Source organism: Aulonocara sp. 'chitande type north' Nkhata Bay, linkage group LG16 (assembly GCF_057382095.1).
Source record: "Aulonocara sp. 'chitande type north' Nkhata Bay isolate Kocher_YH1m ecotype deep benthic linkage group LG16, A_spYH_male_GT1.1, whole genome shotgun sequence".
NCBI lineage: Eukaryota > Metazoa > Chordata > Actinopteri > Cichliformes > Cichlidae > Aulonocara > Aulonocara sp. 'chitande type north' Nkhata Bay.
Genome location: NC_141359.1, coordinates 4783971 through 4797083, shown reverse-complemented (window position 1 = coordinate 4797083; position 13113 = coordinate 4783971). Strand labels below are relative to the sequence as shown.

Sequence of the window (13113 nt, the reverse complement as noted above, 5' to 3'; positions counted from 1 at the left end):
TGGGGCAAGCATAGCAGATGGTGGACACTGGAGCTAAAGAGAGCTGTTAGAGGGACTCCTAGTGGACTTGGTTAGCCTGTGGCGTCACAAATACTCCTCATAGAGGAAGCAGAGTCTGGGGATGAGGTGGATGATTTGCAATCACTAGAGGTGAGTTTACTGGGATAAGACAGCTTCTTGTAAGTGGTAAGACCCCCAGGGTGGAGATTTGCCTTGTTCCTTAAGGCTTTGGATGTTGTGGGACTACACTGATTGATACGCTTCTGCAACTTTGCATGGCACTGTGGGGTGATGCCTCTAGATTAGAAGACTAGAGCGATGGTTCCCTGAGCAAGGTTCCTTAAACGGACTCAGGCGCAGACCAGGGATTTCTTTGGCAAGAAAACAGTGCGTTTATTTACAGTGAAGGAAACACCAGGTGAATATATACATACAGAGTGCCAGGGGAAAGGAGTCCGGGGCTCCAGGGTCCACAGGGACACAGAGGATGAGTCAAAAACGCTCCTCTCTCTCTCCAGAAAGTCCAACACCTCTCTTTCGCCGCTCCTCTATCTCACTCGTCCAAACACAGTCACAAACGGGTTCAGGGATGATGCCGATAGCCCAACGAACCAAGAATAGCAAAGGTCCGCCATCTTAAGTACTGCTTTAATCCACTGGAATCGGCAGCAGGTGTGATGACAAGTGCAGGTGCGTGGCAGCAGGTGTGATGACAAGTGCAGGTGCAGGGCCTGCAGTGAGCACCACCCCGGCGGAGGGAAGAGGGAGAGAGAGCAAAACAAAAACAAACATGTCCCCTGACACGGAGTCAGCCGGCGAGACACGGGGACCATGACATAAGGTCTGTATTGTCAGTAATGAGTCAGACCTGTCCCCACTGGCTGTTGGACTCTGTTAGTGGTTTTTCAGTGATTTTGTACATAATGTTTGTGGACAAAATTTGTAGACATAGCTAAGAAGCAAATTTTGACTTCAGTGGCCTCAGGGACTCATCTATGTTTCTCTGCATGATGAGATTCTCTTGGCTTCATCACATGGTCGTTTCCAGCCTGCACTGAGCTGTTTTACAGGAGAGTCTGAAGATGTGGGAATGAGAATTACAACCTACAGGTTTTTCTTATCTGGAAAACTGTGAGTTCCTGTCCCAAGTAGAAAGGGTCTGTCTCAGGGTTGTGTTCCTACAGTAACCGAGAAACGAGTGGCGTGGCAGCAGTTATTAGGAGTCATTACCAATTTGTTGTGGTGAACTGAGAGCTGAAGGTGTTGACTAGTAATTTATGTTACTGCCCTCACCTATTGCAGTTCTGAGTAGTGACTTAAATAACGAATGATGGTAATGAGCTTTCTTCAAAGGGTAGCTCGGCCCTTCTTTAGAGACAGGGTGAGGGACTCAAAAGAGCAGCTCTGCTCAGAGAAGCTGTGGCAACTTCTGCACACAGGAACCAGGCGAGGTGGCTCAGGCATGTGAGTAGGATACCTCCTGCCTGCTATATTAGGTCTCCTGGCCATTTACCACAGGAAGGAGACCTTGGCGGAAGACCAAGGACAAATTGCCTGTCTTTAAGACGCCTCAGTCACCCACCCGAAGAGTTGGAGGTGGTGGCTAAGGAGTCTCTGGGCTTGTCTGGGCATGGATGGATCAGTGGGTGGATGTCATTGCCATTTGTCATTTGTCCTTGAGGGGAATTTGATGTCCACTCATGGGATTTTCCACTTGCTTTCCAATTCCACCTCAATGCATCAGATTAGCAAACTGCTAACACTTCTGCTTTTACAGTTGTAGACACACTTGTGTCGATCATCATTTAATCTATTGAATGTGAGCAGCAGCAACTTTCTGTTACTTACATGCTTTATTCCTATAAAGGAAGTAGGGGTATTTCATACTGTGTCTGCCTTTTTGCTCAGTGTTTGTTAAATATGTAATGACACAATGTATATTGTTGTTCATCTGAGGTTGTATTTGACCAAATTTAAGACCTTCTAGGACCAGATGCATTTTTCCATTACCTATAACACTATTATCTATGATTTTATAAAAGTGAAACCAATTAGCTTATTTTTGGGAAGCTGTTAAAATGTTGAACTTAAGCTCCAGGCCTAAAGGGCCGGATATGGAGTTACTAGTTTCAAGTTAGGTGGTTAGGTATGGTACCCACTAGCCTGTGTTACTACAGGACTACGCTAGCTGGTTGTACTTAATTGATGTTATGGTTGAAATGTGCCTATCTATACTTTTTATCTTGTAACTGGCAAATGCTACCAAGCAAGAGGATTTTCCAAAATGTCCTACACTTCTACTTATACAGTGGTTTTGTTTTGTTTTTAATAGTTAACCAATAGTTAACCACTTAACCAAAACAGAACTTTTGGTACCATACTCTGTAGATATGCCAGATTCCTCTGTTCAGAGGCCTGAAGTGCCTACGTCAGTTGCAATTCAAGGTAAGGCATCATAAGCAGCTCACTTTGTTCCATTTATTACATCAGGGAATTTACAGAGCAGTTTCTGTTATAGAAATTTCATAGTAGTTTTGTGGCCCACATAGAATTAAGACAATGTTTACCTGAATTTAACAATGAAATGGAATAAAAATGTTTTTTGTCTTTTAAAGAATCTTATGAATTCTATCATTATGAAGAAGAGATTGAAGGTATTTACTATTTGTTTTTATGCTCCTGCGTTTTGTCTTTTTTCCTGTTAATTTGTATCTGTTCTTCTTTCTTTCTTTGTGCCTAATGTTCTGAATGTGTTTTGTTGTCACTTTGTAACTTTAATCCAGTTTTCCATCTTGATGCCACACTCACTAACTTTTACTTATGTTTTGCCATTTAATGGTAAATGGCCTGTATTTATATAGCGCTTTACTAGTCCCTAAGGACCCCAAAGCGCTTTACATATCCAGTCATCCACCCATTCACACACTGGTGATGGCAGCTACATTGTAGCCACAGCCACCCTGGGGCGCACTGACAGAGGCGAGGCTGCCGGACACTGGCGCCACCGGGCCAGTGTCCGGGCCCTCTGACCAACATTTAACATTAAAAGTGTGTGAGTCTGGTTTTAGGGATGAGATTTATTACATAAAATACGTTGTGTTCAGTTCTGTTCCATTAGGTTTAAGCACACTAAAATACATTTTGCACTCTTGCTTTTACACTTTTTGGATTTTGGCTAGGCTTAGTAAGAAAAGTACAATATTAGGTAAGAGTTCTATCTCCACCAGCTGAACAACAACAAGTATATATGGACCCTCTCCACACACACATTTGTATTAGCTTTTTCTATGCCTGTAAATGGTGTTTGGTGTGTAATGGATCACTAAGAATAGAGCTTTTTAAAAAAGTCGTTCCAGTTTGAAGATTTTAAGAAGTTCAACTTCTGTTTTTAAACGAGGACAAATAAAATGTAGATTTTTGTCCTGCATCTCAAAGATGTGCGGCTTTATCTCTTTTTTTCTTTAACATCAGACTGTACAGGTGTTAGGGTATTGATTGGCCCGGGCTTGAGGCCTTTGACTGGCCAGCAGTTTTGTATGATGTGCTCATCATGCTCTTGTCAGCACAATGTCGAGAGCATGCACAGCAATACCTGTGTGCGTTTGAGCCACATTACTCATGTCTATCTTGACATTTGTCTTTTTTTAAATGTATGTTTTTTCTTATCTTATATATTTGTGCTTGCATACGTCTCTCTTTTTTATCCCTCATTTCACTACCAGCCTTTGTGTGCTTGTTTTTTTAATAACCACTTTTGGTTCAGTAACAGCCTAATATCTGATGATCTGGTTTTGCTTACTGTCGAGCTTCTGAATCTTTTAGTTTCTTATCACAAATACATTGTTCTGCATTATCATTCTGGCTCCTATCAGAGTGCTTTGCACAGTTTAGGTTTGCACTGATCTTTTGACCTCTCTTGTCCCGTCTAAAACACACCACACACTAATGACCAAATGCTTTAGATTGTACTGACTTATGTCCAAATGCTTAAAAAGCTTATCTAGAAATTCTGAGCTTAAAAGAAAAAATAATAATTAAAAGTGTTGGATTCCATGTTTGACTTATGAAGACTTAAGAATGTTTATGTTTTATGACACTTACCTTCGATCTTGGATGTGTTCCTTTGTGCATGTGTTTTTCCAGCAGTTGTAAGAGTTGCCATTGAGGAGACAATGGAGACCAAACAAGTTCAAATGAGAGAGGAAATCCCAACAAAAGGTACAGCAGAGCTGAGCATATTCTGCTTTCCCTCATCCTACAACTGTGTCTTTTTGTTCTTTTATTACATTATCTACTGTAGTGGCGTTTTCAGTTTTTAAAATGGCGCCGTGTATTCTGCTGCACTTCTCTTCTTCACCTAATTGTGTTTTTTTTTAATTTCCCAAAGTTGAGGAAAGGCCTGAAGAGAAACCAACACCAGCATCACCACAGAGAGGTACTGACAAACTGTTGATGTTGACACGTAAATTTATTAATTACATTTCTAGCTTCTTTTGTTTTTACTGTTATCTCAACTATACTTTGTGTTTGTTTGATCTTTTACTTCCTAAACCTCTTTAATGTTGCTTGACCTTCACTTAATTTAACTGCACATTTGAAGAGCCTGAAGCCAGAAAGCAAGTGGAGGAAAAGATTGCTGTGGTTTCAGTCCCAGAAAAGGATGTTCCTGTTCCCAGAGGTAGGGATTCCTACAAATGTCTTTAGAACATCTTTGCTAAGGGCAATCTGTTGTCTCATTTGATTATTATATGTTTGAATATTTCCTTAAAAGAAACAGAGGAAGTTAAAAGGCCGACTGCTTCCCCACCTCCACCTACTGAGAAGCCTGGAGTGCCAAAGAAAGGTACTTCATGTTGCTTAATGTTTCTTTGATGTCTTATCAACTGTGTGCCACACTATACAGTTTCCCACCACGCTGAGTCAGTTTGGCTTCATTGAAACCTTTATCTGTTTTATATGTCATGCTGTTTCTATATACGATTCTGGTGATTTTCTCATTCTCTGAAGCACTTCTTGCAAAATTATAGATTCTCCTGCTGCGTAATCCTAACAAAGAATGTTTTTACCCATTTAAAGATGAACCCAAGCCTCAGGTGCCAGCAGACTCCAAAGTAGTGGCCCCTGAAGCTAAGCCTGAAGCTGAGCCCAAGCCCAAACCCAAAGCAGAACCAGAAGCAAAGCCAGTGCCTACACCCAAAGCGGAACCAGAAGCAAAGCCAGTGCCTACACCCAAAGCAGAACCCAAGGTTAAACCTGAACAAATCCCCGAGCAGGAGCCTGAAGCTAAACCAGTACCAGTAAAGAAAATGGTGACGCCACCATCCAAAGGTATTTCCTGTTTTGTTTGGATGTTTGTGTTGAGTTTGTAGTCTACTGTGTATGCTTCTGTCTTTAGTATTAAGATCTTCAAACTGTTCATTTAGCTTCAAGAGTGGAAGCGAAGTCTTTGTCTTTGTTTATCTAAACAAATCTAAATGTTGCTAGTCCCTGAAGAAGCTGCAAAACCAGATCCATCAAAGACCAGGCGCAAGCCAGCTGAAACCAGGCTAGAACCAGACAAACCTAAACCAGAAGCTCATAAACCCGAGCCTTCTCTAACAAAACCAGAACCAAAAGAACCTGCAGTGGTTCCCAAGCCTGAACCTGTGGTGAAAAAATCAGCAGAAATAACAGCACCAAAGCCTGTGGTGCCAAAACCGGAACCCCCAGTGACCAAACCAGAACCAACTCCTGCACCAAAGGAACCTGCAAAAAAAGGTAAATGGCTGTGGAGTTTTTCTTAATGTGGTGTTTTTTCTTTAATCTTCTTAACTCCACTGTCCAACCTTAACTCATCTGAGGTGTCTTCACATTAGTGTTTTTGATGGTAGTGCGAACAAATCTCGTATTAACCTTTGAGTACCACAGATTCTTTTCAGGGATTTATCTGTGAGTACATTTTGATGTTGATATCTGCCGACTGCATATTTACCTAACTATAATAATAATAATTATTATTATTATAATAATGATAGTAAACGGAATTTTATTTTGAAGCATCAGAAGAACCAGCAAAGAAGGAGGTTTCAGCTCCAATCCAACCACCCCAACCTTCACTTGCACAACCAGAAAAGTTTGAGACAGAGGAACAAGCGCCACAGAAGAAACCTGTGGCAGTTAAAGGTACCTGAAGCTAATTCAGTCATCCGGAAACTTCTAACTAAAACCAAAACTCTCATACTAACCCTAAACTCTTCAGGTTCTGTGGCATATTATTTTATAATGGCTAACCTCTCTCATTTTGTTGCTGCATGTTGTGATTGTTCTTGTCTTGCACTCGATAGAGTGTTTCATTGTTCTCTAATGAAACTCTTCAACTTGAATTTGCTAAAAGACTTTTAATATATGCCAATAATACTCTTTAAAGTTCCTGTGGAGGAAAAAATAACTGAGCTTCCAAAAGCAGCCAAGAAAGCAGAGCCTGCTGTCGTTCCACCAAAGGAAGAACCAACAAGGAAAGAGAAAGGTACATTTCTATTTCACATATGAAGTTTCTTTAATACAGGGGCAGACTTCATTCACTGTCTTTTGAGTCTCTTTAAGTAAAGAAATGCTATGATGATATATACTCATACCCAGCTCAAATTATTCATTTTATATCCAAAATGTACATTTAGAGGTGCCTTTCAATGTCTTTACTCTATGAGATTTCCTTTTTAACACATAGTCATATATTATTCTCCACAGGGTGACCCTTTTGTGTCTAAATGACTTCATGAACTTATAAAGGATTTGTTTCTTGTGTGAAAGCACATTTGTGTTCTTTATTGTCATGTCTTTTGCATGTTCTTGTGTCACACCCTCTTAAAGCTTTGAAGCTCGAACCTAAACCTGTACCTGAAAAAAGCTATCAGAAGGTGTTTGATGAGGTTGCTGTGTTGGAGCCTGAACCTGTGAAGCTTCCTGAGAAAATATCTGAATCAGTACCCGAGAGACGCTTGGAGAAAGTGCTGAAACCCGAGAAAGCCATGAAGGAAATTCCAAAGCTGGAGCCAGAAAAATTACCTGAGAAAGTACCAGAAAAACCACGTGAGGAAAAAGTCCCAGAGGAGGCTCTTCCTAAGAGGAAGCCTGTAAAGGTTCCTCAGAAGGTGGTTGAAGAAGCTTTGATTACTGAGAAGCAGACATCTGTAAGCACTGAGGAAATCAAAGTTGAGCTCATTTCAAAGAAGCAAACAGAGAAGATCTCTGTAGAGAAAACAGTTCACGTAAAGGCCCCTGATGCAATACCTGATATTGTATCTAAGGCCAAGCCTAAACAAGAGGTAGAAGAAATTCTTCCTAAAGGTACAGCAGACTTCAGCTGTTTTTGTCTTTCTTTGTATCTTCATCATGCATGTTTGAGCATGAGGACTGCCAAGATTTGAACTGAAGCCAGAATCTCAACAATCACTTAAATGTTATCAAATGATGCTCTTTTATTTGAGTGTTTAATATTCAAAAACTTTTGATCACGTAAAAAGAAATCTCTTTATTGTTCTTAATTATCACTTAAAGTTTTCAGTGCAAAGAAATTATTTTTTCTTTGTTACATTTCCGTCTTTAATGCAACAAGATAACAAAATGCTATCAGAGCTGAATTCATTTGGCCTCAGTGGTGAGGAGAATCAGTAAATGTGACATCTATCGATGTGTCATCAAATATTGGTGGTAAGAAATTCCAGCTGACTAAATGTGTGCATTGAGTTCAGACTGAACTGCTGCCACAAGGTTTTGTCAACATCTTCCATCTCTTGGCTTGTTTGTGTTATTTGACATGTGTTTGTTGACTGTCTACATTTTTCTCTTTCCAAATTGTTTTCTTCACCACACACCATCTTGGAATCAATTTTGATTCATTGCTTAAAAGAAACCGAAGCTAAGAAGATTGAGAGGATTCTGCACACAGAGATTGAACAGGATATAAAAATTTATGCTACTAAAAAAGGTACTACATGGATCTTAAACACATCTTATTCTTTAATGCTTGAAACAAGTGGATTGTCACCTAAAGCATGTGGTTCTTCATTTCTGTGTTGTCTCCTAACACTGATGATTGTCTTTGTGTTTTGCTGTCAAATCTTGGCGCCGCCACATGACGCCTCTTCTTCTACACCTCTTAAATCATCTCACAGCTGCAAGTTTTGAGAAGACTGAAGAAGAACAATGGGAAAGGAAAGGAGCTCAGGAGATACAGGAAATGTATTATGTGACAGAACAAGTACCTTTTACAGAAGCTGTCTGGGAGCGTGAACAAGTAGTAGAAGAACATGCTGAAGTCTGGTATGAAGATGTGGCTCCACTGGACAGGGCAGTGGTGGTATTGGTAGAAACAGATGTCTTAAGTACAACAGAAACACAGAGCCAACAAGATAACAGGTCTGAAGTGAGAGGTGAGCTATCTGCTACTGATACTTCAAAGAGGAAGGAAAGCAGCGTGGCTAAACAAAGAATCAGCCCGAAAAAACCCCAAGCTGTAGTTTTAGCCCAGGACTCTGAATCGAAGCTCACAATACTACAAGATAAACCTTCAAAAGAAAAAACAGAGTATTTTGTCAAGGCAGTTGAGTCACCAAGCAAAGAAATTACAGATGAAAGGAAAGACAGTGCATCAGTTAGCCACCAACAAGACAAAAAAGCTATCGCCATACACGAAGCCAGCTTTGAACCTAAAAAGAGAGCGACGAGCACTGAAACAGAAAGCAAAGAGAGACGCGCGAAAGAAAAATCCGAGGAGCCTACTTCATTCAAAGAGAAGGAAACACTGAAAGATGTCACGGTGGTGACAAAGGCAGATGAAACCAAACCTTCCTCGGTTGTGATCACCACAGAAGCAAGAAAACTGACTGAAAACCTGGAAGCTGAAACAAAGGCTTTAGCTGAAGTCACCTTTAAGGAAGCAGTTGATCGTGACGTATCAGTGACTCCACATGAAAAACACAGCAATGAAGTTTCAGAGATGACAAGAGCGCTGAGGGAAGACACAGTTAAAGGTAAAGAAGCAACAATCGTTCCCACTGCAGTGAAAATGGAAGAAAAGAGAAAACAGGAAGCACTTGTCACCCCTGAACGTGAGCAAAGTGCACACAAAGTGTTTGAAAAGAAAACGGAGAAAAAGATGAAATCTGAGGAAATGTTTTATGCAGAAACAGAGATTGTTGCAGTAAAACCCTCAGTAACAGATACTGACGTGACAAAAATGATCAAACAGGGGTTGGAATTTGAATCTGTTTCTGCAAAAACTGAACTCAAATACAAGACGACAAAGGAAACAAAAGAATCTTTATCCGAGGATCCTCTTCAGACAGTTCCTTCGGTGCCATTAAAGCCAGACGAGAAAAGGATTCCTTCAAAAAAGTCTTCCAGAGGTACCAAACGTACCGTTCTTATTGCATTGTTAATCTGTACCTGTGTCATTCGACTCCATGTTTGCAGTCTTTGTTCTGGTGTGTGTTCAGACTGAGTCCATCATCAACCTCAGTTTGTAAACCTCTCTTCATGTCACATGTTCATAGTTGGTCTTTTTCATTCCTCTTAAAATCTTTTTTCCTGCCCTCTGTTATTCTACTAAAATCTACTCGTGCCTTCCTTTGAATAAGAACTGATTCTTTTTTAAAGAAACAGAAGACACGATTCTCACTGCTGCTCCTGATGCTTTGTCGCCTGAAACACAAGTTGCAGCTAAAACAGAAAGAATAGAGAGAGGTAAAGTCGCAGCACATTTCACATCTTTTTTCAGCTCCTGATATTCCTTTTTACAGCAGCGTCTGTCTTACTTAACTAAAAATGTTTGTGTCTGTATTTTTTACTGTGATCTCTTTGCACCACTACACTTCACGCCATTTAAATTTCTCAATGTCAATGCGAGAAAACATCTTCTACAAAGAAGAGAAGAGGAAGCAACAAACCACAAAGATAATGACGACACTGTAGGCAAGGATATTGTTTCTGTACGGCAAGAGGAGATTTTAAGAACTATACAAGAACCCAACAAAGTGTCAGGGTAATAAAATAAATGTCATGGTAACATTTCTGTCACTAATGGTTTGAAGACAAATTAAGTTATTCTTAAAACTAAGGAAAAGGTGAAAAATACAAGAAAATTGTCAGTTAATAAAAAGTCCATCTCCAGAAAAGATCACATGACCAAGGAGAGAAAACGTTACAGGCTGGAATTAGTGAAACATCTGCAAAATCTCAATAAACTGAAACAACAGAAGATATTTTTTCTATGTTTTCAATGAAAAACAGGACAGAATTAGAGGAATTAAACTTGAAGAAGACCAGTTCAACAAAGAAACACACTGAGAGAAACCTCATGTTTAGGCCTTTAATGGAAGACGAAGTCTAAGAATGAAGTTCAATACATCTTCAAAGAAACCAGATTCTTTGAAAGACCGAGGACAGCAAAGACATCCAGTCTAAACTGAATGTGAAAAGACAATTTTATCACCATTAATACAAAGCAGCAACAAACGGAAAGAAAGGGTTCAATGATCCCTGCAATGGATCTGCAAAACAATTAACTGCAGAGGAGCACGAGTTTTTATTAGAGCCTCTAGTAAAATATATTTTCCCAGATGATACTGTAAAAGTGAGTTTTATATGAAAGGCAAATCTACAGAAGATGAACAGCAGAAATCTGGTGAAAATGATAAATCAAAGGTAATAATAGGAGAAATTCAGTCAAAGTGAAGAAGACACTGAAAGCAAAGCCGGTGTTGTCTTAGCAATCACATGTAGCAGATGACAGGCCTGAAAAATATGTGAAAATGGAATCACTCAAAGAAAAAGTCATTGCAAACAAGTATGTCAGCTAAAAAAGACGTGAAGAAGATGTAAGCAGAATGTAAGCAGGAAGTCCCGCTTGCTAGACGCATGTCTCCTCATGAACTTCAAGCCATCACCAGAAAGAAGGGAGAAGCTCGAATGATTCACTCCATTACAGACAAATGGATTTGACACTGGAAATAGAAGAGAGAAAAGAAACTCTTCCTTCAGGAAATTTCCAGAGGTATCGAGGCAAAAAGAAACACTCTTGATATGAGAGCCAGTCATTGTTTTGATTCTTAAAAGACTTTGAACTCATAACTCCTCGTCTTCATCATATTAGCCATTTCATCTGGGCACAAACTGCTCGTCATGCTGTTTGCTTTCTTATCACTACAGTTAAATCACAAAAGGTTTCTACTGAATGCTGTTTCAGTTACTTCTAGTTCTGTATTTGAAGTGAATATTTCTTTATCAATAGTTTTGGACGGTGAGGTCAAATGTCCAGCTGTCATATGGAGTTGAAACTCAGTCATCCAGCTTTCTATGCAGTGTCACGTGGTTTTAGTCTTTAAATGGTCTCATGCTTCCCACATCTGTCTTTGTGAGGCGCTAATTGTCTTGTGATTTCATTTTCAAGTACTTGTAAAGGAGAAGGAGTTGGTGCCAGAAATCAAAGAATCACTGGTAAAGCCAGCTGCTCCACAAAAAGGTACCCAGCCACTTCTTTAAAGCTCTTTCTGTGTTTCTGTGGAGGGTTTATTAAGGCATTCAGAAAAGAATGCCACTCTTATGCAGATATAAATCTTTGACTGTGTCTTGAAACAAAATAGACAAAAACAAGGTGTTTATAGAAAAAATGCAACATGAACTTCTGGTTCTCTTTGTGTAGGATGATGTAGATTAGATAGAGCACTGTTGCTGAAATTCCTGTATACTTTTTACTTTAAGTGAGCAAACCACAAGCTGCTGTTAAAGATCAAGAAGCTGCCAAAAAGCCTGAAGTCACTGATAATGCCAAGTTGAAAAAGACAATTACTCCACCAGAAGAAAAGCCAGGTATTCAGACAGTGATTCCAGCTTTGAGAAATATTACGTGCTTTGGTGATTATACATCAATTCTTTCTTTTTTATACTTAAAGTGGTCGTGACAAAGCCCGTTATGGCGGCTGAAGAACCAACTAAGATGATTGCAGAGGAGGAAAAACCACTAACAAAAAAGATATCACCTGGAACAGGTAGAGGACTGAGATGGAAATGTTCTCTTTATTTAAGGTCTTTAGTCTGTTCCAGTTTCTTTTTTTAAACTTCTTGTTTGATAACAGCAATTTTATTTATACTCCACTGTGTATGTGTACTGGTGTTGCTATGAGTCTTTCTTATGTTGGAGGATAGGACCCTTAGCCAAAGTAAAGCCTCTCTGTCTGTTGTTGCAGTGTTTGTGTCTGTTGGTGATTGAATTCAACATAAGCTACTGTGTCCTTGTACTCAGCCTAACTTCATTTCATTCTTTGTGTTTACTTACGGTGTTATTTCTTTTCTGTTGCTCTTCATCTAAATGATAGCACAGTGAATTCTTTGCTCTGCACGTGAGTCACATCTGTGTTTGTGTCTCCTCCACATTAAGTTACAACTTTTTGAACTATGTTTTTATATTAGATGAATCCAAGGGGCCAGTCCAAGCACCAGGAGGAGTCAAGAAAGGTAGGAGTACACTCAGTATAGAGCTACTAGCATGTATGGAGTAAACATGTCTCAAAAGGGTTACAAATGGTGTGATCCACAAGCTTACACTTAAATGTATAAATGTGTACAATTATTTGTGTGTAACTCTTTAGGACTCACAAGCGTGTGCTTCAGTCCACACACGTACAAAACAATTTGAACACACATCAAAAACACAAATTCAAATACACAAGCCTGGATAAATGTAATGATCTGCATGCAGTTTATTAAGTTCAGCTTCATAAATTGGATACGTTTGTCTTTCATAAAGCTCCCACTCGTACAAAACCTTAAGTAGGAGTGCACGAATCACCTGATATGCACAGATCACGCCGCATGCCTATGTGGGCTGCCAGCTTCACATGGATCCACAAACACAAGCGCTGTCAACGTGCTGGTGTAAAACAGGGACATCCTCTATAGTCCTTTTTGTTCTTTTTTTCAAATGGAGTGGTCATTGTTCTTCTAAATAAACAGAACAACTTGTCACCCCTCTGCTAGCAAACATAGATTACAGATAACACAGCGTAGCCTGTAAATATTAATAGTTTAAATAAGCTGCTGCTACATGCTGGACAATCTGCTGGGAAGACTCATTCA

The 13113-nt window shown here is 39.7% G+C and overlaps 2 protein-coding genes across 2 annotated transcripts in view; both read left to right on the top strand.

The window, feature by feature from the left end:
- The window catches only part of LOC147310850 (titin-like), a 216913-nt gene that overhangs the window by 76733 nt on the left and 127067 nt on the right, over positions 1-13113 (top strand). Inside the window, exons 83-93 of the mRNA XM_086267493.1 lie at positions 2389-2445; positions 2616-2654; positions 4144-4218; positions 4388-4435; positions 4601-4678; positions 4772-4843; positions 5077-5328; positions 11429-11500; positions 11740-11847; positions 11931-12026; positions 12448-12492. Of these exons, the coding sequence (XP_086123619.1) occupies positions 2389-2445; positions 2616-2654; positions 4144-4218; positions 4388-4435; positions 4601-4678; positions 4772-4843; positions 5077-5328; positions 11429-11500; positions 11740-11847; positions 11931-12026; positions 12448-12492 (942 nt within the window). The remainder of the gene's footprint in view (positions 1-2388; positions 2446-2615; positions 2655-4143; positions 4219-4387; positions 4436-4600; positions 4679-4771; positions 4844-5076; positions 5329-11428; positions 11501-11739; positions 11848-11930; positions 12027-12447; positions 12493-13113) is intronic.
- LOC147310852 (uncharacterized) lies at positions 5475-9506 on the top strand. The gene is made up of 4 exons (XM_086267399.1): positions 5475-5757; positions 6850-7326; positions 8154-9386; positions 9454-9506. The coding sequence occupies exons 1-4, from the start codon at positions 5475-5477 to the stop codon at positions 9504-9506; spliced, it is 2046 nt and encodes a 681-aa protein (XP_086123525.1).

Excerpts from the sequence above, each read along its gene's own strand:
- LOC147310852 (XM_086267399.1), top strand. The coding sequence starts at position 5,475 with ATGTTGCTAGTCCCTGAAGAAGCTGCAAAACCAGATCCATCAAAGACC. Across the intron at positions 5,758-6,849 it reads AAAGGAACCTGCAAAAAAAG|CTTTGAAGCTCGAACCTAAA; the intron begins GTAAATGGCTGT and ends ACCCTCTTAAAG. Across the intron at positions 9,387-9,453 it reads TTCAAAAAAGTCTTCCAGAG|TCTTTGTTCTGGTGTGTGTT; the intron begins GTACCAAACGTA and ends CCATGTTTGCAG.